Source organism: Aegilops tauschii, chromosome 4, assembly GCF_002575655.3.
Source record: "Aegilops tauschii subsp. strangulata cultivar AL8/78 chromosome 4, Aet v6.0, whole genome shotgun sequence".
Classification (NCBI taxonomy): domain Eukaryota; kingdom Viridiplantae; phylum Streptophyta; class Magnoliopsida; order Poales; family Poaceae; genus Aegilops; species Aegilops tauschii.
Window position 1 is genome coordinate 33,109,058 of NC_053038.3, and position 23,188 is coordinate 33,132,245.

The 23,188-nt window shown below is 48.0% G+C and overlaps 2 protein-coding genes across 2 annotated transcripts; both read right to left on the reverse strand.

The window, feature by feature from the left end:
- Nucleotides 1-11,368: 11,368 nt before the first annotated feature.
- On the reverse strand, nt 11,369-14,025 carry LOC109751611 (hypothetical protein At1g04090). Its single transcript, XM_020310493.2, has 2 exons — nt 13,308-14,025; nt 11,369-13,164 (listed from the first exon to the last, which is right to left on the reverse strand). The coding sequence occupies exons 1-2, from the start codon at nt 13,405-13,407 to the stop codon at nt 11,510-11,512; spliced, it is 1,755 nt and encodes a 584-aa protein (XP_020166082.1). The 5' UTR covers nt 13,408-14,025; the 3' UTR covers nt 11,369-11,509.
- A 66-nt stretch (nt 14,026-14,091) lies between these two features.
- LOC109751612 (uncharacterized) lies at nt 14,092-17,273 on the reverse strand. Its single transcript, XM_020310494.4, has 2 exons — nt 16,673-17,273; nt 14,092-14,387 (listed from the first exon to the last, which is right to left on the reverse strand). Exon 1 carries the CDS (start codon nt 17,271-17,273, stop codon nt 16,674-16,676), a length of 600 nt encoding a protein of 199 aa, XP_020166083.1. The 3' UTR covers nt 14,092-14,387; nt 16,673.
- Between the last annotated feature and the right edge of the window lie 5,915 nt (nt 17,274-23,188).

Consider the following 23,188-nt stretch of genomic DNA (forward strand, 5'->3'; position numbering starts at 1 on the left):
CAAGGAAAGATACTTACGCCGACACCAAGGGAGGCGCCTTTGGGAGCTTCTGGAACTTGGTCGCCTTCGCTGCGGCCTCCTTCCGCCTGGTCGCGGCAGTCGGATTCTTGGCCTTCTTCGACGCGCTGCTGAACAAGACGGCGCCTTGTTTACGCTTGCGCGTGCCGCCTCGAGCAGTCGGCTCGACGGAGGGGCCCGCGTCCGCCCTGTCGGCGCCCCGCGCAGGGCGCGGCTCTTCTTCCTCCTCATCATCGTCAGGCCAGGTCTCGATGCCGCGTTCTTCGGAGCCGCCTGCTTCGTAGACGCCGCATGTCGCGGTGTCCTCCAATGCGGCCGCCCCCAAGTCGGGGTCGTCCACGTCGCTCACCGCCCGGTCTGGTTCGTAGTCACCGCCCGCCCCTACGATGGCGGCCGTTGCTTCCGACATGTAGATCTGTTTCAAATGGTGAGAGGCTGGCTGATCAAGACCAAGATCGAGACTAAGACGAGTATCAAAAAGAAAGAATTGAAAAACTTACCGCAGGCGGCGGGTCAGCGCGGGAATATGGCCACTTGCCGTAGCGCCAAGACCCCTCCAGCTTGAGGCCGGAGATCTCGTTCACCAAGTTTGCAACCTCGGCTGCCGGCATCTCCTTGGTACTCAGTCGGCATGGGTCGCGATGCCCGCTCATCCGACTGATCAGGTGGGGCTGCCCTTGGAGTGGGAGAACCCGGCGCATGACGAAGGCGACCAACAAGTCGGACGCCTTGAGGCCTTCGGCGTCGGTCAGCTCCCGGAGTCGTTGGATGGCGGCGGCGCCGTCTGTTGATTCCGGCTTCGGCTTGTAGCCCCAGCTGGCCCGAGGCTCAGTCGACGGCCGGGTCCATGTTCTCCACATAGAAGTAAGATTGCTGCCACATCTTGACCGATTGTGGCAGCTTGATGGTGGGGAAGGCATTCTTCGGCGATGGCCGGCGCACCGCGACGAAGGCACCACACTGGGCAGCCACCTCCCGGATGGAGGTGCCTAGCTTGGTGTAGAAGAACGCTCCCCACAACTCGATGGTGGGGAGGATGCCGAGATAGCCTTCGCACATCGTGACGAAGGCGGCCAGGAGCATCACGGTGTTGGGCGTGATGTGATGAGGCTGGAGGTGATAAAACTCGAGGAACGAGCGAAGGAAGCCGCTCACCGACAGGCCGAAGCCGCGGATGAAGTGCGAGCGGAAGACGACCCGCTCGCCCTCCCCCGGCGCCGGCGAGATCTTCGGGAAGACGTTGCGTCTCGCGGAGGAAAGTGATGTGGTCCTCATTGACGTTCGACCCGTCCCAGTCCCCTCCCCGCTCGCGCGCCATGGAGAACTCGACGAAGAGAATGGCGCGGCGGGGGAGCTAAGAATGGTGCGGGGCAAAGAGGGCTCGGGGCGGACGAACTCGACAGAGACGAACTGCAGCAGCGCTCCGGCGTGGCTCGGGGGCGCTGCGGCGAGAGGAAGAGGAAGGAGGCAAGAGCGGGGTGAAGGGGCGCGCGTGCTCCGCCGCTCCCTCTCCTCCCCCTACTTATGTCCTACGGGCTATGAAGCCGAGGGGCGGGCGTGGGATCGTGGGATTAACTGTGCCCACTGTTGGGGAACGTAGTAATTTCAAAAATTTCCTACGCACACGCAAGATCATGGTGATGCATAGCAACGAGAGGGGAGAGTGTTGTCCACGTACCCTCGTAGACCAAAAGCGGAAGCGTTAGCACAACGCGGTTGATGTAGGCGTACGTCTTCACGATCCGACCGATCAAGTACCGAACGCACGGCACCTCCGAGTTCAGCACACGTTCAACTCGATGACGTCCCTCGAACTCCGATCCAGCCGAGCTTTGAGGGAGAGTTCCGTCAGCACGACGGCGTGGTGACAATGATGATGTTCTACCGACGCAGGGCTTCGCCTAAGCACCGCTACGATATGACCGAGGTGGATTATGGTGGAGGGGGCACCGCACACGGCTAAGAGATCCAAGGGATCAATTGTTGTGTCTATGGGGTGCCCCCCTGCCCGCGTATATAAAGGAGCAAGGGAGGAGGAGGCCGGCCCTAGGAGGGGCGCGCCAAGGGAGTAGGATTCCTGCTCCTAGTTGGAGTAGGTTTCCTCCTTTCCTAGTCCAACTAGGAGAAGGGGGGAAAGGGGGAAGTGGAGAAGGAAGGGAGAGGGGGGCCGCGCCCCAAACCCCTTGTCCAATTCGGACCGGGCTTGGGAGGGGCGCGCGCCACCTCCTCGCTGCTGCCTCTCCTTCCCACTAAGGCCCATTAAGGCCCAATACTTCTTTCCCGTATTCTCGTAACTCCCCGGTACTCCGAAAAATACTCGAATCACTCGGAACCTTTCCGATGTCCGAATATAGTCGTCCAATATATCGATCTTTACGTCTCGACCATTTCGAGACTCCTCGTCATGTCCCCGATCTCATACGGGACTCCGAACTACCTTCGGTACATCAAAACACATAAACTCAAAATATAACCGTCATCGAACTTTAAGCGTGCGGACCCTACGGGTTCGAGAAGTATGTAGACATGACCGAGACACGTCTCCGGTCAATAACCAATAACGGAACCTGGATGCTCATATTGGCTCCGACATATTCTACGAAGATCTTTATCGGTCAGACCGCATAACTACATACGTTGTTACCTTTGTCATCGGTATGTTACTTGCCCGAGATTCGATCGTCGGTATCTCAATACCTAGTTCAATCTCGTTACCGGCAAGTCTCTTTACTCGTTCTGTAATACATCATCCGCAACTAACTCATTAGTTGCAATGCTTGCAAGGCTTAAGTGATGTGCATTACCGAGTGGGCCCAGAGATACCTCTCTGAAAATCGGAGTGACAAATCCTAATCTCGAAATACGCCAACCCAATGTACCTTCCGAGACACCTGTGGAGCACCTTTATAATCACCCAGTTACATTGTGACGTTTGGTAGCACACAAAGTGTTCCTCCGGTAAACGGGAGTTGCATAATCTCATAATCATAGGAACATGCAAAGTCATGAAGAAAGCAATAGCAACATACTAAACGATCAAGTGCTAAGCTAACGGAATGGGTCAAGTCAATCATATCATTCTCCTAATGATGTGATCCCGTTAATCAAATGACAACTCATGTCTATGGCTAGGAAACTCAACATCTTTGATTAACGAGCTAGTCAAGTAGAGGCATACTAGTGACACTATGTTTGTCTATGTATTCACACATGTATCAAGTTTCCGGTTAATACAATTCTAGCATGAATAATAAACATTTATCATGAAATAAGGAAATAAATAATAACTTTATTATTGCCTCTAGGGCATATTTCCTTCAGTCTCCCACTTGCACTAGAGTCAATAATCTAGTTCACATCGCCATGTGATTTAACATCAATAGTTCACATCACCATGTGATTAACACCCATAGTTCACATCGTCATGTGACCAACACCCAAAGGGTTTACTAGAGTCAATAATCTAGTTCACATTGCTATGTGATTAGCACCCAAAGAGTACTAAGGTGTGATCATGTTTTGCTTGTGAGATAATTTTAGTCAACGGGTCTGTCACATTCAGATCCGTAAGTATTTTGCAAATTTCTATGTCTACAATGCTCTGCACGGAGCCACTCTAGCTAATTGCTCCCACTTTCAATATGTATCTAGACCGAGACTTAGAGTCATCTAGATTAGTGTAAAAACTTGCATCGACGTAACCCTTTACGACGAACCTTTTGTCACTTCCATAATCGAGAAACATATCCTTATTCCACTAAGGATAATTTTGACCGTTGTCCAGTGATCTACTCCTAGATCACTATTGTATTCCCTTGCCAAAATCAGTGTAGGGTATACAATAGATCTGGTACATAGCATGGCATACTTTATAGAACCTATGGCCGAGGCATAGGGAATGACTTTCATTCTCTTTCTATCTTCTGTCGTGGTCGGGCTTTGAGTCTTACTCAATTTCACACCTTGTAACACAGGCAAGAAACTCTTTCTTTGACTGTTCCATTTTGAACTACTTCAAAATCTTGTCAAGGTATGTACTCATTGAAAAAACTTATCAAGCGTCTTGATCTATCTCTATAGATCTTGATGCTCGATATGTAAGCAGCTTCACCGAGGTTCTTCTTTGAAAAACTCCTTTATGCTTTGCAAAATAATTCTACATTATTTCCGATCAACAATATGTCATTCACATATACTTATCAGAAATGATGTAGTGCTCCCACTCACTTTCTTGTAAATACAAGCTTCACCGCAAGTCTGTATAAAACTATATGCTTTGATCAACTTATCAAAGCGTATATTCCAACTCCGAGATGCTTGCACCAGTCCATAGATGGATCGCTGGAGCTTGCATATTTTGTTAGCACCTTTAGGATGGACAAAACCTTTTGGTTGCATCATATACAACTCTTCTTTAAGAAATCCATTAAGGAATGTAGTTTCGACATCCATTTGCTAGATTTCATAAAATGTGGCAATTTGCTAACATGATTCGGACAGACTTAAGCATCGCTACAAGTGAGAAAATCTCATCATAGTCAACACCTTGAACTTTGTCAAAAACCTTTTTCCGACAAGTCTAGCTTTGTAGATAGTAACACTACTATCAGCGTCCGTCTTCCTCTTGAAGATCCATTTATTTTCTATGGCTTGCCGATCACCGGGCAAGTCAACCAAAGTCTACACTTTGTTCACATACATGGATCCCATCTCAGATTTCATGGCCTCAAGCCATTTTGCGGAATCTGGGCTCATCATCGCTTCCTCATAGTTCGTAGGTTCATCATGGTCAAGTAACATGACCTCCAGAACTGGATTACCGTACCACTCTGGTGCGGATTTCATTCTGGTTGACCTACGAGGTTCGGTAGTAACTTGATCTGAAGTTACATGATCATCATCATTAGCTTCCTCACTAATTGGTGTAGGAGTCACAGGAACAGATTTCTGTGATGAACTACTTTCCAATAAGGGAGAAGGTACAGTTACCTCATCAAGTTCTACTTTCCTCCCACTCACTTCTTTCGAGAGGAACTCCTTCTCTAGAAAGGATCCATTCTTAGCAACGAATGTCTTGCCTTCGGATCTGTGATAGAAGGTGTACCCAACAGTCTCCTTTGGCTTTCCTATGAAGACATATTTCTCCGATTTGGGTTTGAGCTTACCAGGATGAAACTTTTTCATATAAGCATCACAACCCCAAACTTTAAGAAACGACAACTTTGGTTTCTTGCCAAACCACAGTTCATATTGTCTCGTCTCAACGGACTTAGACGATGCCCTTTTTAACGTGGATGCAGCTGTCTTTAATGCGTAATCCCAAAACGATAGTGGTAAATCGGTAAGAGACATCATAGATTGCACCATATCTAATAAAGTACGGTTACGATGTTCGGACACACCATTACACCGTGGTGTTCCAGGTGGCGTGAGCAGTGAAACTATTCCGCATTGTTTTAACTGAAGACCAAACTCGTAACTCAAATACTCTTCTCCACGATCAGATCGTAGAAACTTTATTTTCTTGTTACGATGATTTTCCACTTCACTCTGAAATTATATGAACTTTTCAAATGTTTCAGACTTCTGTTTCATTAAGTAGATATACTCATATCTGCTCAAATCATCTGTGAAGGTCAGAAAATAATGATACCCGCTACGAGCCTCAATATTCATCGGACCACATACATCAGTATGTATGATTTCCAACAAATCTGTTGCTTGCTCCATTGCTTCGGAGAACGGCGTTTTAGTCATCTTGCCCAAGAGGCATGGTTCGCAAGCATCAAGTGATTCATAATCAAGTGATTCCAAAATCCCATCAGCATGGAGTTTCTTCATGCGCTTTACACCAATATGACCTAAACGGCAGTGCCACAAATAAGTTGCACTATCATTATTAACTTTGCATCTTTTGGCTTCAATATTATGAATATGTGTATCAATACGATCGAGATCCAACAAACCATTTTCATTGGGTGTATGACCATAGAAGGTTTTATTCATGTAAATAGAACAACAATTATTCTCTAACTTAAATGAATATCCGTATTGCAATAAACATGATCAAATCATATTCATGCCCAACGCAAACACCAAATAATACTTATTTAGGTTCAACACTAATCCCGAAAGTGTAGGGAGCGTGCGATGATGATCATATCAATCTTGGAACCACTTCCAACACACATCGTCACTTCACCCTTAACTAGTCTCTGTTCATTCTGCAACTCCTGTTTCGAGTTACTACTCTTAGTAACTGAACCAGTATCAAATACCGAGGGGTTGCTACGAACACTAGTAAAATACACATCAATAATCTGTATATCAAATATACCTTTGTTCACTTTGCCATCCTTCTTATCCGCCAAATACTTGGGGCAGTTCCGCTTCCAATGACCAGTCCCTTTGCAGTAGAAGCACTTAGTCTCAGGCTTAGGACCAGACTTGGGCTTCTTCACTTGAGCAGCAACTTGCTTGCCGTTCTTCTTGAAGTTCCCCTTCTTCCCTTTGCCGTTTTCTTGAAACTAGTGGTCTCGTCAACCATCAACACTTGATGTTTTTCTTGATTTCTACCTTCGTCGATTTCAGCATCACAAAGAGCTTGGGAATTGTTTCCGTTATCCCTTGCATATTATAGTTCATCACGAAGTTCTACTAACTTGGTGATGGTGACTAGAGAATTCTGCCAATCACTATCTTATCTGGAAGATTAACTCCCACTTGATTCAAGCGATTGTAGTACCCAGACAATCTAAGCACATGCGTACTGCTTGAGCTATTCTCCTCCATCTTTTAGCTATAGAACTTGTTGGAGACTTCATATCTCTCAACTCGGGTATTTGCTTGAAATATTAACTTCAACTCCTGGAACATCTCATCTGGTCCATGACGTTCAAAACGTCTTTGAAGTCCCGATTCTAAGCCGTTAAGCATGGTGCACTAAACTATCAAGTAGTCATCATATTGAGCTAGCCAAACGTTCATAACGTCTGCATTTGCTCCTGCAATAGGTCTGTCACCTAGCGGTGCATTAAGGACATAATTCTTCTGTGCAGCAATGAGGATAAACCTCGGATCACGGACCCAGTACGCATCATTGCTACTATCATCTTTCAACTTAGTTTTCTCTAGGAACATACATAAAACATAGGGAAGCAACAACGCGAGCTATTGATCTACAACATAGATATGCTAATACTACCAGGACTAAGTTCATGATAAATTAAAGTTCAATTAATCATATTACTTAAGAACTCCCACTTAGATAGACATCCCTCTAATCCTCTAAGTGATCACGTGATCCAAATCAACTAAACCATGTCCGATCATCACGTGAGATGGAGTAGTTTCAATGGTGAACATCACTATGTTGATCATATCTACTATATGATTCACGCTCAACCTTTCGGTCTCAGTGTTCCGAGGCCATATCTGTTATATGCTAGGCTCGTCAAGTTTAACCTGAGTATTCCGCGTGTGCAACTGTTTTGCACCCGTTGTATTTGAACGTAGAGCCTATCACACCCGATCATCACGTGGTGTCTCAGCACGAAGAACTTTCGCAACGGTGCATACTCAGGGAGAACACTTATAACTTGATAATTTAGTGAGAGATCATCTTATAAAGCTACCGCCGAACTAAGCAAAATAAGATGTATAAAAGATAAACATCACATGCAATCATAATATGTGACATGATATGGCCATCATCATCTTGTGCCTTTGATCTCCAGTCATGATCTCCATCGGCATGACACCATGATCTCCATCATCTTGATCTATATCAATGTGTCGTCACATGGTCGTCTCGCCAACTATTGCTCTTGCAACTATTGCTATCGCATAGCGATAAAGTAAAGCAATTATTTGACACTTGCATCTTATGCAATAAAGAGACAACCATAAGGCTTCTGCCAGTTGCCGATAACTTCAACAAAAACATGATCATCTCATACAACAAAATATAGCATCATGTCTTGACCATATCACATCACAACATGCCCTGCAAAAACAAGTTAGACGCCCTCTACTTTGTTGTTGCAAGTTTTACGTGGCTGCTACGGGCTGAGCAAGAACCGTTCTTACCTACGCATCAAAACCACAACGATAGTTTGTCAAGTTGGTGTTGTTTTAACCTTCGCAAGGACCGGGCGTAGCCACACTCAGTTCAACTAAAGTTGGATAAACTGACACCCGCTAGTCACCTGTGTGCATAGCACGTCGGTAAAACCAGTCTCGCGTAAGCGTACGCGTAATGTCGGTCCGCGCCGCTTCATCCAACAATACCACCGAACCAAAGTGTGACATGCTGGTAAGCAGTATGACTTATATCGCCCACAACTCACTTGTGTTCTACTCGTGCATATTACATCAACGCATAAAACCTGGCTCGGATGCCACTGTTGGGGAACGTAGTAATTTCAAAAATTTCCTACGCACACGCAAGATCATGGTGATGCATAGCAACGAGAGGGGAGAGTGTTGTCCACGTACCCTCGTAGACCGAAAGCGAAAGCGTTAGCACAACACGGTTGATGTAGTCGTACGTCTTCACGATCCGACCGATCAAGTACCGAACGCACGGCACCTCCGAGTTCAGCATACGTTCAACTCAATGACGTCCCTCGAACTCCGATCCAGCCGAGCTTTGAGGGAGAGTTCCGTCAGCACGACGGCGTGGTGACGATGTTGATGTTCTACCGACGCAGGGCTTCGCCTAAGCACCGCTACGATATTATCGAGGTGGACTATGGTGGAGGGGGGCACCGCACATGGCTAAGAGATCAATGATCAATTGTTGTGTCCGGTAACTCCCTGGTACTCCGAAAAATAACCGAATCACTCGGAACCTTTTCGATGTCCGAATATAGTCGTCCAATATATCGATCTTTACGTCTTGACCATTTCGAGACTCCTCGTCATGTCCCCGGTCTCATCCGGAACTCCGAACTACCTTCGGTACATCAAAACACATAAACTCATAATATAGCCGTCATCGAACTTTAAGCGTGCGGACCGTACGGGTTCGAGAACTATGTATACATGACCGAGACACGTCTCCGGTTAATAACCAATAGCGGAACCTGGATGCTCATATTGGCTCCCACATATTCTACGAAGATCTTTATCGGTCAGACCGCATAACAACATACGTTGTTCCCTTTGTCATCGGTATGTTACTTGCCCGAGATTCGATCGTCGGTATCTCAATACCTAGTTCAATCTCGTTACCGGCAAGTCTCTTTACTCGTTCTGTAATACATCATCCGCAACTAACTGATTAGTTGGAATGCTTGCAAGGCTTAAGTTATGTGCATTACCGAGTGGGCCCAGAGATACCTCTCCGACAATCGGAGTGACAAATCCTAATCTCGAAATGCGCCAACCCAACAAGTACCTTCGGAGACACCTGTAGAGCACCTTCATAATCACCCAGTTACGTTGTGACGTTTGGTAGCACACAAAGTGTTCCTCCGGTAAACGGGAGTTGCATAATCTCATAGTCATAGGAACATGTATAAGTCATGAAGAAAGCAATAGCAACATACTAAACGATCAAGTGCTAAGCTAACGGAATGGGTCAAGTCAATCATATCATTCTCCTAATGATGTGATCCCGTTAATCAAATGACAACTCATGTCTATGGCTAGGAAACTCAACCATCTTTGATTAACGAGCTAGTCAAGTAGAGGCATACTAGTGACACTATGTTTGTATATGTATTCACACATGTATCAAGTTTCCGGTTAATACAATTCTAGCATGAATAATAAACATTTATCATGAAATAAGGAAATAAATAATAACTTTATTATTGCCTCTAGGGCATATTTCCTTCACCCACGACCCCATGTTCCCACCTTTATCGCCGAGTTACTGTAACTCCGCGGGGAAACTCAACTGCCCGCCTCGGCCGCAGCGGATCCGCTCGCGTGCCGAGGCCCGGTGGTGGCGGGCCCAGCCTGCAGTCGCGTCCCATCGCGCGTGTGGGCTGGCAGGCTGACGCCACGTGGCACGCCCACGACGGGCGGCGGGCCTAGAAGCTTAGCTAACACGCCACCTAGTTCCTGCCGTTTCGTTCGAAGTTTCAGACAAATCCAACTGGACGTGGCCGACTCCTACCAGGCGGCTTGCCAGGAGTCGGATGAAGCTTCCGTCCAGAGCACTCGGGGAAAGAAACTGTTGAGGCTCCTCGGCCCCTCAGCCGCGGCACCTCACCAGCTTCGGAGACTACTGTCGGAGTAATGGGCCACGGGTAGCCTAACCCGAGTCCCCGAACCTTTCAAGAGATCGGGGCCGGCTGCGCCCCTCAAGACGTCAAGATGAAGCGCCGCCTTCTGGTGGCCGGCCGGCTGAACGGCCGACTACGAGAAGACGACCATGCTCAGGAAGGCGGCTCCAAGACGGGCCGACTCCTAGCAGGCGGCCTCCAGAGAGGCCGGCTCCTGGTAGTCGGCCCATGGCGCCCTCAAAGTCTGCGCCCCCATTAAGAAGACAAGACGGTGCAAGGCTACAGTGTAGCCCATCACCCCCGTATCCAGGGCCGAGCGTGGCCACAGTGCTCCGTACAGGCGGAGATCTCCGCTCGGCGCGGCACTGTTGCCACTCCGCCCCTGACGTCATTCCTGTCAGGCGGAGCCCTGCTCCCACGACCGCCTGTCGGTACGGCCTGAGGACGACGGGCCCTACCAGGCAGCGAGAGCCCGAAAGACGGCGGAGGCCAGACCAGATGGACCCGAGGGAGGCCGGCTCCTAGCAGTCGGCCCGCTCCTTCCCAGGGGCCCACGCGCCATTAACTAGATAAGACGCGGAGTGGCTACAGTGATCTCCTGCCAGGCGGCGGGACTGTAGCCACGCCCCCCTGACCAAGCGTGCATCATTAGCGTTGCGGCTATAGTAATCAGCAGCCGGCAAGACCCACGAGCGGCGGAGGCGGCCTGTCGGCTCCATACCAGACCAGTCGGCGAGGCCTACCAAACGGCGGAGAAACCGGCGACCAGAGAGACTGACAGTCGGGTCCTACACCTGGCCAGATTACCATTGTACCCCTCGGGGGTAGGCCTATATAAACCTCTCAGGGCACCCATGCAAATGGTTCCAACCTGTTAGAATTAGACTCATACCTAGGGGAAGAGGAGAGCAAGCCTTGCCTTCTTCTACCTCTAGCATACAGCTCGAGGAGCACCATTGTACTCACTAGTGCCTTAGTGATCATGCGGAGACCCCGCAGAGCAGGACTAGGGGTGTTATCTCCTAGGAGAGCTCCGAACCTGCGTAAAGTGCGCCGGCGTTCGTGTCTACGCCTCATCCCGCTTCCAGGCACCGGTGACGTTCTACTCACTCCCATCATAATAAGCCATCCATTGGCATACGTCGCACCCAACCCCGACAAGTTCTGTTCATGTTACAATACACTCGTCCCAACGATCAGGATATCAAGCCACACACTTTTAAAAAAAATGAAAAGCCACACACTTCACTCTACGCCTACCATCTTTCATCTCCCTCCCACATATTCTTCTCCTTGGGCCCGGTCGGCCCTTCCTCCTTGGAGAGCTCGTTCGGCATCTTGTTCAACATGTTCTCCGCCGGACAACTGAGCCGCTGGGGCATACTCTTGACCATCCGCTCCGTCCCCGTCCTCGACCTGTAGATCACCGTCGGCCCCCACTCCCGCATGAACTGCAGCCACTGGGGCTCGGCCACGACGCCGTCTCCCAGGTACTCCGCCGCCACCACGCGGTACCTGACGCTGGAGTCGACGGACAGCTTGCTCCGGGCGGCCTCGTTCAGGATCCCGACCCCGAGCGCCGCCGAGCCCTGCAGGTACACGCCGGCGCGCGGGTAGCTCGCGTGCCCGTTCCGGGACGAGTACACCGCCGGCCTGTTCCCCGCGGCGTACTCCAGCTTGGCCGCGTCCACCCACCTCCCCCCGCTGTGCTGCGAGTAGTAGACGGCCATGAGCTCGCCGGTGAAGTTGCTGACCCGGAGCGTGAAGTGCTCCCAGTCGCCGACGTGCTGCCCGGTCGTGCCCAGCGGCAGGTTGATCGGCCCGAGCTTCAGCCTGGCCGGGCCGTTGAACGGGCAGAACACCCACATGGCCACGTCGGTGCACGCCCCGCCCATGGCCGGCTTCACGTGCGCGTACAGCTCCGCGCTCTCGATGTCGCCGCGGAGGATCGCCTGCCTCCTCTTGCCGTCCGGTATGTCCATCCAGTACTCCCCGTCGTTCCACCCGCCGCCCGGGAGGTTGGACCCCTCGGCGTCGATCTCCTCGCCGACGGCGCCTCCCCCTTTCTTGAACAGCTTGGCCCCGTTCTTGAAGTACCAGGCGACGGACGACGGCAGGTAGACCTCTTTGGGGTGGAAGTAGAGCGTGGGGCCGTAATGCTGGATCACGGCGTGCACCTGCTCCAGGGTCGGCATCGCCGACAGGTCGAGGTCGACGTTCTTGAGGCACGCGAGGCCCTGCTCGCTCGGGGCCGGGGACGAGCACCCGTCCGCGGCGGCGCACCAGAAAGTGCCAGCGCCGATGCCCTTCTCCCGCATTCCCCGGCACAGCGGCCTCAGGCCGCGCACAGCGAAGGCCTTGCCAGGGGACGCCGACGTCGGCCGCGTGAGCTGCAGGTGGAGCAGCGAGCCGTGCGGCTCGCACTCGTCGGTGAGGTCGGCGCGGACGCAGCCCACCTCGTCGAGCGGCGGCTTGGCGGGCCCCGTCGTGACGAGGATCCCGAGCGCCCGGTACCCCTCCGGCGGCACGGGGAGCCAGAAGTAGGCGTCGCTGCGGCCGTAGCCGACGCAAGAGCCCGCGCTCGCGCTCGCGCCGGCGCCGCCGGTGGCGTGGAAGGCCCAGACGAGCTCATAATCCCGCGGCGCGAGGAGAGGCGGCTCCGCCGAGCGCGGCGGGTCGGCGGCCCTGGCGACGAGGAGGTGGCCGTGGAGCCGGCGGCTGTTGGGCTGGCAGTAGTGGCCGAGCAGGGTGAAGCCCTCGGGCACGCCGGCCGGCCGGTAGAAGGTGGCGCCGTCGCAGCGCTGCAGCCGCGCCGACGGCGAGAGGGTGCAGATTTTGTCGAAGGCCGTGGCCGCGGCGAGCTCCAGCTCCCCTCCGGCCACGCGGATCCTGCCCCGCGCGAACCCGCCACCTACACCAATGGGAGAGCCACGTCGGTCGAACTCACACATCAATCAACGAATCAATGGAAGCTGGAGTCTACTAGAAACCAATAATGCAGGGAGGCGAAAGCGAAATTGAAGATGGGGGCGGGCGGATGGTCACCACACGTACCTTGCGGCCACGTCGGGAGGGGCTCGGGGAAGGAGAAGGGCTCCGGCGCCGGGTCCTCGGCGGCGCCGGCGTCGGCGCGGCTAAAGAAGCGGGTTAGCATCTCTGTCTCGATTGGGTTCGTGCGGTGGTGTTTGGAGCGGGAGCGGGAGAGCAGAACGTGTCGCCCAACCAGGATCAGCTAACCAACTACTCGACCTGGGATCTGGTGGAGTCGTGGAGACGACAAGATCTAGACCCGGCTTGGAGGGGCAGCTATGCCAAAGCCATCCGGATGAGAACTTGAGAAGTGAAAGGGATGATGCACCCACACGCTAGGTTTTGGATTTGGTTTGCTGCGACTCCGATGCCAAGACAGGTATGATGCCGGGGCCCGGCCTCCTTGTGTCTGCCCCGCGCCAAAAGGCAAATGCAGATGCCCTGTCCGCGCCTACCCTGGGTTGGTGAGATACACTTTACACTGAATTAACGCTGCCGTGCTCTTCTCTTCTCCATTGGACGACACACCCCAAGTTTCTGCATCGGGGAGAGGTGGGGGCCTTGTCCGTGCTTTTTGCCCGTCGGTGAGTGCGGTACACGACGGACGCCGGCCGGATGATAAAAATACAACTATACGAGGGACTCAACAGGTTGTGCGGAGCAGAGCGGCTGGCATGTCGATATCTACCGTGAAAGATGTATAGACAAGCCGGCGCTTCAACTGGCACCGCACAGGTGACAGACAACAAAGCAAGCGTTGCACGGGCAAACTAGCAACGGCAACTTCGTCCGTGGCAACGACACAACAGAAACAATTTTGAGACTGATGATAAAATACAACTCTACGACAAACCCGACAACAGATTGCTTGGGCCAACTCAAGAATGTTCATGATACAGCCAGCCTACGTACGGTTCATGCCTGCTTATCATGGGTGGAAAAAATGAATTGTGTCATTACAGTGTCTTGCAGTGTTTCTCTCCTCTGAGCGACTAGGTAGGTTATTTATCTTCCTTTCAGGACAGCAACTCTTTCTGGGAGACCAACTCATATGCTTGCTTGACATCAGGGGCATCACATGTATGTATAGAGGGGATCATCAAGCTGCAAAAGGAGAGGGAATGTACGGGTTAGAGAGTTGCAAATAAAGTTATGTGCCCGTCCTAACTACCAAGTCTGCTACTGCATCTGGAGATGCAAAATCACATTATCTAATGATGCGTGCAATTAATACCATATGTGGATGGAAGGCTTGTTGGAGGCAGGGCCAGGGATGCGTGACCGAGCGCTTGCAGAGCTATTGGTGGCGAAAGAAGGTGTCATGCTGGCGAATCAGCAGGTACTAGATAAGATAGTGCTGGAGATGGGTAGCCTGAAAATGGTGAGTAAACTGAAGAACGCCCCTATTGACAGACCAGTTTACGGCGAGCTTAAGATTGGGTGTTATTTTTCTGAATTCCGGGTTGTATGGTGTCGTAGAGACTAGAGAGGCCATTATGGTTGTGCCCATGTACTAGCAAAAGCAGGTTGTTATTTGAATGGCTCAGACGTGTGGTATGGGGTTCCTCCACTGTTTCTTGAGCCCCTACTGTGTAAAGACATGTAAGGGATTATGAATAAAACACCAGCTGTTCTAAAAGAAAAGAGCATCTCCGACTGGACCCCCTACTTCCCCCTAAATGCCGGGCGGACAGCCGGGACACTGCCCATACCAAATTTACCTATCCACCTGGACCCCTCAAACCCAGCCCAAACGCTTGGGATTGTATGGATTTGGGGGTTTGGATATGAGGCGGCAGCTGCGGACGCGGACAATGAGGGGTGGGCGGGCGCTGTCTGCGGACGTATAAGGGCCCAAATTTGCCCAGTACGGTTGTAGATGCTCTAGCAATGGACTAGCATATGCATAACTAAGTTCACGTGCCATGCCAAAAGAAGAATTTGACAAAACGACAATAGGAATAAATAGCCTAAGTAAAACTTGATCAGGAATGCCATGCCCCAAGAGCACGTAACAACGGCATCCGAAGATGACTTCTCAAAATTGTGATCCATAAATCTTCACTTCAGCATATTCTGAAAATGCAAAGAATGCGCCTCTAGAAACTCAAGGGCTGAAACACCCAGGCAGAGTAAAATCAAACAAGTCGATTGGGGTGGGGTTGTTTCAGAGAATATGATAGTGTATCTTTTAAACTAAATATATTGATCAAGCAGCGATTGTTGTAGTAGTAGAATGTATAATCTACTGCATTGATTGGGCAGTGATAAGGCAAAAAGTCGAGCAGTGATTGGTATTGGTACAATCTACAATGTTCTACTGCATTTACTACAGTAATATGTATGATATACGCCATGAATCACATTCTTCTCAAGTCTCAAGAAGCATCCATTACTCATACAGTGCTATATTCTGATGAATCACTAAGTTCAGATGCATTGAACAACATGGCATATGTGGTCAACTTGTTAGCATGAATTGGAGGGACAGTTTTTCCTGGAAACAAGTTAGGGTGCATGTCCACCGTCTATTAAGAACCCTTATTAATAACTCCTTTGGCTAAATTAATCGATGTGTACAACCTAGACTAAAACCAATAAGATCTATGCACAGAATGATAGAAATCATGACAACTGCTAGGTTTAAAGGGTGTTTAACTATAGTGTACACTTCTTGGACATGGAAGCTAAGAAATCCTTATCCACATCAACAGACTAACATGAAATAGTTCAGATGGAGCTCAGCTGATCCTTATCCACGGTATCAACACAAAATAGTTTGAGAGTTTTCGAAGCCAAAAACACGTTCTCAGAAATACAAGGAAAAGCTAATGGGGCCTGCTTCCGCAACTTCAGATTCATAAACAAAACAAGGAGGAAAACAAGCTAAATTGTTGTATTCTTGGACTCCAGTCTAGATTCTATAATCTAGACAAAACTGTTTCAACATACAGGCACATATTTAATGGCACTGAAGCACACTTCTGTATTCCAAAGTTCATGACAGTTAGATTAGGCGACAGTACGCCTTAGTGAACCGCACCCAAATCTGCAGATAGTTATTCTAGCCAATAATCAGAGTCATAAATCTCTACATTTTAGATTAGCACACGTGAACAAAAGCATCAAACCCAAGAATACGGCATCTAACAACTTAATGCAGTTTTAAGCCACTAATAACAGACATAAATCTCATGCATCAATAGTCCGATCTTACAAAAATCAAGCTCATAACTGTATCAGTGGATCCAGGATGCAATTTTAACAGAATCCACCATGCTGATCTATTCACTTCTATTATAAGACCCTAGAGGTGCGAAATCTAGCACGCGTAGCAGCAGCGGAATAAAAATAAAAATAAAAATAGAGGAAAAGGATCGATTTGGTACCTCAATTGGTTTTGGGATCGGGCATGGCGAAGAGGCCACCGCCGGCCCCGGCGGCGGCGCGGGGCGGCGTGAAGCCGAGGAGCTTCTGGAGGTTGGTCCGTATGCTCATGGAGCAGAGGAAGTAGAGGAAGACCATGGCGCAGTCGGTGGGGTCGTTCCCGGGGAGGCCGCGGTGGCTCATGCGCTGCACGAGCGGGACGGGCGCGAAGGGCAGCTTGGCGACGGCGCGGCCCTCGAAGAGCGAGTTGAGGAGGCCGAAGACGACGAAGAGCACGGCGGCGACGACGGCGCCGGACTTGAGCTTGGCGAGGGAGAGCTCCCGCGAGGCGTCCTTGAGGCTGGACTCGACGCGGTCCATCTTCTTGGCGCGCGAGGAGGCCGGCTGGGAGGAGGGGGCCGCGCCGCCGGCGCCCGAGGAGACGGACTTCATGGAGTCGAGCTTGCGGGAGTGGCGCTCGATGGAGGCGCGGAGGGAGTTGTAGGTGGCGGTGCGGTAGATGAGGAGCCAGGAGATGGCCTCGCAGAGCACCGCCGTGGCGCCCGAGATGGCCACCACCGAGAGGCTGTCGCCGTAGCGGAGGGAGGAGAGCGCCGAGGCCATGTTTCCTCTGGTGGGTCGTCGCCGCGGCCGGCCGGCCGGCGTGTGGTGGGAGAGGGGCGGGGGGGAGAGAGATCTCGATTTGGCTGCGGGGAGGGAGGAAGCACCGCGTTCGCGATGTAGTTTGGGCAGTTGGTTGTTGTGCGCGTGCGGTTCGGCCGTGTGGGCTACGGACACTCGATGAGGGCGGCGAGGTTGCGGCGTGGGCGGCTGACATGCGGGCCATGTGGGGAGTTGGGAGGAGGTTTCTTTTGGGATGGTTTCCTTGTAAAACCAAAGAGCAAACTTGTTTCCAAAAAAAAAAACACTAAAGGTCAGGGGCTGTCAGTTTGGGTGGCTTTGGAGCATGTCAAGTGGTGCGTCTAGTTCAGCCGCCGTCTGCTAGATGATTTCTCTGAATTTCAGTTTTTTTTCTTTCTGATTTTGCTAAGTGTTGGAGAAAAAAATACGCGAAAAGAATTATGCTTCTACGAGGAGCATAGATAGAAGCACATGTTTCTTCCACAAAAAATAATAATATATAAAAGCACATATTTGCTTCCGCAAGAAGCATAGTTGTGCTTCTCAAAAAAAGGAAAAAAAAGTACTTTCAAAGAAGCACAAATTTGCTTTCGCGAGAAGGTGAAAAACTATGCTTACATGAGAAGCACATATTAGGTAAAGCACAGCACGTGCTTCAAAAAAGGTGAAAAACCTTGCTTTGGGGCTCCGTTTATACTTTCGGGTTTTAGTTGTTGTTTTGCGCACAATGTTTCTTTTTTTCGATTTGTATTTGGTATTTTTTAATGAAAAAAGTTCATCGAAACCTATTAACATAGGCTCTGGTTTTGAAGATTTCTACTCGACAAATCCAACGATGAAGACAGTTTGGGCTTGAGACACACGGTCCATGAGATAAAATATTTTGAATAAACAAATCTATGAAAAAACAAAAACACCTAAATTGCGACAAGTGGCACACAACCTGAGAAGGTGGGGTGACATCTGCAAGAGACCCCCTTAATATAACCAGTGATTTCAGGGCTCTCCTATTGCTCGTATATGGGCCGGCCCACGCACCGGTTTTGTAGGTGCGAGTAGTCTGGTTTTGGGACACTGGAAGGTTTCTGAAACTAAACCAGTTTTTTTATTACGGTTTTCAGTTGTAGCATGTTCAATATATTAAAAAAGTTTGACTTTTTCAAAATTCATGTTTCTAAAAACTGTTTGATTTTTCTATGTTCATAATAAAAAAAATGTTTTCGGATATTTTGTTTGGAGATTCAAAAAATGTACTTGTTTTAAAAAATATGTTCACAAATTCAAGAAGTGGTCATGGTTTTTAAAAATTTGTTCGGAATTCTAAAACATGTTCCTGTTTTTAAAAATTATTCATAGATTCATTTTTTGACTTTTCTAAAGAATGTTCACAAAATTTAAAAGTGTTCGTATTTAAAAAATCACTTTAAAAAAAATCATGTTTTGATTTTTTAAATATTGTTTGGGATCTCCAGTATCCCGAATCTCATCAGCTCAAGCAGTAAGCAGCGCGCGCTCGCGAGCACAATCTCCTATGCTTGATACACCTCGAGCGTGTAAATTTTTGCGGAGGTTTCACTATTTTTCAGGCCATAGTATTACTCACCCTGCTGGGCTAGCCCAGTCGGCCACTGCCTATGCGAATGGACCACTATTTTGGTGCAAAACACGTCAAATAGGACCTCCAGGTTTCCCTCGCCCCTTGGTTAGCTGGTTAATAAACTTTTTTCTTTACAAAAGGCTTTAAATGTTCTTTATTTTGAACTTACGAAGCCATCGATTAGTTAGGAGATACAACGGCTGAACAGATGCATTGTGGTTACTGGATGAAAACCTTACTTGATGCGCCTTGCGTCAAGTAGGAAAACCCTATTTAAGGCGCCTTGCGTCAAGTAGTCGGGGCTTCAGCGCCCACGATTGGGTTGGCCCATTTTTGTTTTCTTTTCCTTTTTTTATTTCTATTTTTCTTTCCTATTTCTTTTTTATTTTTCAAGTTTTTTTATTTTTTATTGGAAATTAAAAATGTGGTATTTATTTTTTCAACATTTTAGAAAATGTTATTTTTGAATTTTGTTTAGAAATTGAAAAAAGGGATTTTGATTTTTTCGCTTCTTTAAAAAATGTTCGAAATTTGTTAGAGAAATGGATGTATCTAGATGATACATCTATTTTATCCATTTGTCTGACAAATATTTCTGGATGGAGGGAGTATTATTTTAAAAGTTTGTTCACAAATTAAAACATGTTCAATTGTTCAAAATTTATTCACAATATTTTAAAAAGTTCATGTTTTCAAATTTGTTCGTAAATTAAGAAATGTTTGGGGAATTTTAAAAAAAAATCGTTTTCAAAAAATCTGCAATTTTTCAGAAAACATTATCAATTAGAAAAAAAATCCAAAATTTCAAACTTCCATCTATCTTTGAAGATAGTTCATCATAGTGTCGTGGTTTTAAGTAACGAGTAAAGCCCATCGGTTCTAGTGGCTAGCAACATTCATTTAGCAACGAGAGGTCGTGAGTTTGATCCCAGGCGATTGCTAGCCGACTTTTATGACCCACACAATACAACAACACGTCTGCCAATGGGCTGGCCCAGTCGGGGGTTGTCCCCTGTGCGGCGCTCGGCAATCGGTCGTAACGAGCGTCGTATAGGAGCTCCCGTTGCTAGAAAGCAAACTCACTACATCTATAACAAGATACAAAGAAAAGGAAAAAACAAAGAGCGCAACTTGTTAAAGATGTAGCACTCCACGCAATGATACCGAAGAATCTTGGCTGTAGAAGCAAAGAAAGGCACAACCGACCATCCCACGGGAGTTATGATCCAGGATGCCAAATTGCTTTCATAAAAGGTTTTGCCATTGCATGAGATACTTCATGAATCTAGAAGAAAGAAAAAACAAGGGGTTGTCCTAAAGCTTTACTTTGAGAATACTTATGATAAAGTAAACTAGAATTTCCTGTTCCATGGTCTGGAAGATAGAGGCTTTAGTGATTAGTGGTTGGGCTGGTTTAAGACTATGGTAAGATGTGGGACTCTGAGTGTAAAGGTCAATGATGTGGTAGGGAGGAACTTTGGTGACTTTAAAGGGGTGAGGTAGTATGACCTCCGTCTCCTTTCCTCTTTAATATTCCTACAAATTGCTTGCAGAGAATGGTGCAGAAGGCTCGGGAAAATAGGCAACCTACTAGTATAATTACTCATATCATTCAAAATGGGGTGAATATCTTACAATGTGTTGATGGTACCATTCTACGTATGCAAGATAATGTGGTGGATGTCAGGAATATGATGTTGTTATTGTACTTATTTGAACAAATGTCTAGGTTGAAAATCAATTTCTAGACAACTGAAGTGATTATGGTGATGCATGATGATGAAAGGTGTAATTTTTTTGCTAACATGCTGAATTTTCAAGGGGGGGGGGGTACATGGACTATCAAATATCTTGGTGCTACAGTGTCTGGTAGTAGATTGCATGAAGAGGAGTGAGTCCCACCAAAAGAATGCATGTATACAAGATTGGATGGCGGAGAGTCTGGGTCCTTATCTCTCGGGGGGGGGGGGGTGCGTAACTAGAATCAGTGCATGCCTGACTAGCATGCCTGTATTTTGTTTCCCCATGTACAAATTCCCTAAGACTAATTTGGGAGAATGGTAAAGGCTATTAGGATTTTTTGGCAGGGTGGCGGTATAAAATGTATACCACATGGTTAGATGGCATGTAATATGTAGACAAAAAAAAGCAAATACGGGTAGAGATTATCAATTAGAGAGATTCAATGTGAGTTTACTTTGTGTAAGTGGTGGTGGTATCTCCAAGTAAAGAAGGGATGTGACAGGAAATAGTGAGGAAAAAGTATAAGATTGAGAATGGAATTTAAGAAGATAAGGCCTCCTTTGGTTTGTAGGAATTTCATAGGTTAGGATTTCTATAGGAAAAATTCCTTTAGAGCCCTTTGGTTTGTCGGTATAGAATCCTATTCCTATGGAGGAATTCTTCCTATCCCCCACATTTCATAGGAAAATAAACATTAGACTAGACTCAACACTGGTACAGCGAGGTGCTATACAAACGGTTTTTAACCCCTTTCCGCGACGGCATTTGGAACCGTCGCCAAGTGAGTGTGGGCGATAGGGGGTCCTTCCCACAGGACCCAGAAACCGTCGGGGATATGGAGCCAAGATGCATATACAGTACTCCTACTCGTTTGTGCTCGCATTGCCATCGCAGTCGGTCTGTGGTGCTACGTTTACGATGCGCGGTCCATCACAAACAGTTCACTATTATAGAACGTGTATGATCATCATACAATCACACACATTCGCTTTTCCCAAACCGTATGCGATAACTAATTAAGAAGATTAGCTAATCATCGTACGAGTGTCGGACAGGATTACGAAACGTTGGACCGCCGTAACATCGTCGTACACGACAACTATCGCACACGCTATTCTGTGGTGCAACGTTTACGATGCATACTTCATCAGAAATAGTTCATGGTTGCGAAGCGTGTACGATAAGGCAACTATCACAAACGTTTAGTTTGCCCACACCGTTTGTGATATTGTCTGACATCGCACACGCTTTTGCAAACGGCAACTGTGTGCATGCTTGCACACGTTTCCTCTCTGTGAACCGTGTCAGATTATGGTGTATATCGCAAACGTTTGTGTTTTACCACCCGTGTGTGTCGTAACGACCTGGAGAGCATAATTTCACCGTAATTTAATTGCTGCTATTTCAAATTATACCGGATTTGAATTTGAATTTGAATGTATGCTATAGCTTTATTCATATCCATCAGGTTCAAACAACCAATGCATTATTCGATTCATAGGTACATATGTTCAAGAATTACATAAGAACCAAATAAAGAATGATGAACCACAGTTGTATACTTGTACTATTAAAGATGGTAAAGAAAGAGGCGAAATACATTCTGGTTGCTGAACAAGGTGAAGCGGAATGCCCATATTGTGCCTTCCTCCATGCAGAAGGCACGCACGACTCTAGTCCAACCCCTTGTGATGGCCGACCGCCCATACTTCACGGTCTTCATGAAAACATCTAGATAATCATCATGTTCTGGTAGAAATACTTTAACCTTTGCATGCCCACCATGAAGGAAATATGCCCTAGAGGCAATAATAAAGTTGTTATTTATATTTCCTTATATCATGATAAATGTTTATTATTCATGCTAGAATTGTATTAACCGGAAACTTGATACATGTGTGAATACATAGACAAACAGAGTGTCCCTAGTATGCCTCCACTTGACTATCTTGTTAATCAAAGATGGTCAAGTTTCCTAGCCATGGGCATGTGTTGTCATTTGATGAACGTGATCACATCATTAGAGAATGATGTGATGGACAAGACCCATCCGTTAGCTTAGCATAATGATCGTTTAGTTTTATTGCTATTGCTTTCTTCATGACTTATACATGTTCCTTTTGACTATGAGTTTATGCAACTCCCTAATACCGGAGGAACACCTAGTGTGCTATCAAACGTCACAACGTAACTGGGTGATTATAAAGATGCTCTACAGGTGTCTTCGATGGTGTTTGTTGAGTTGGCATAGATCAAGATTAGGATTTGTCACTCCGAGTATCGGAGAGGTATCTCTGGGCCCTCTCGGTAATGCACATCACTATAAGCCTTGCAAGCAATGTGACTAATGAGTTAGTTGCGGGATGATGCATTATAGAACGAGTAAAGAGACTTGCCGGTAACGAGATTGAACTAGGTATGATGATACCGGCGATCGAATCTCGAGCAAGTAACATACCGATGACAAAGGGAACAACGTATGTTGTTATGCGGTTCGACCGATAAAGATCTTCATAGAATATGTAGGAGCCAATATGAGCATCCAAGTCCCGCTATT

What these genes read in the sequence shown, in the direction of transcription:
- LOC109751611 (XM_020310493.2), bottom strand. Translation starts at nt 13,407, where the DNA reads ATGCTAACCCGCTTCTTTAGCCGCGCCGACGCCGGCGCCGCCGAGGAC. An exon ending in CCTCCCGACGTGGCCGCAAG is followed by an intron (nt 13,165 to 13,307) that starts GTACGTGTGGTG and finishes CCATTGGTGTAG; the next exon opens with GTGGCGGGTTCGCGCGGGGC.
- LOC109751612 (XM_020310494.4), bottom strand. Translation starts at nt 17,273, where the DNA reads ATGGCCTCGGCGCTCTCCTCCCTCCGCTACGGCGACAGCCTCTCGGTG.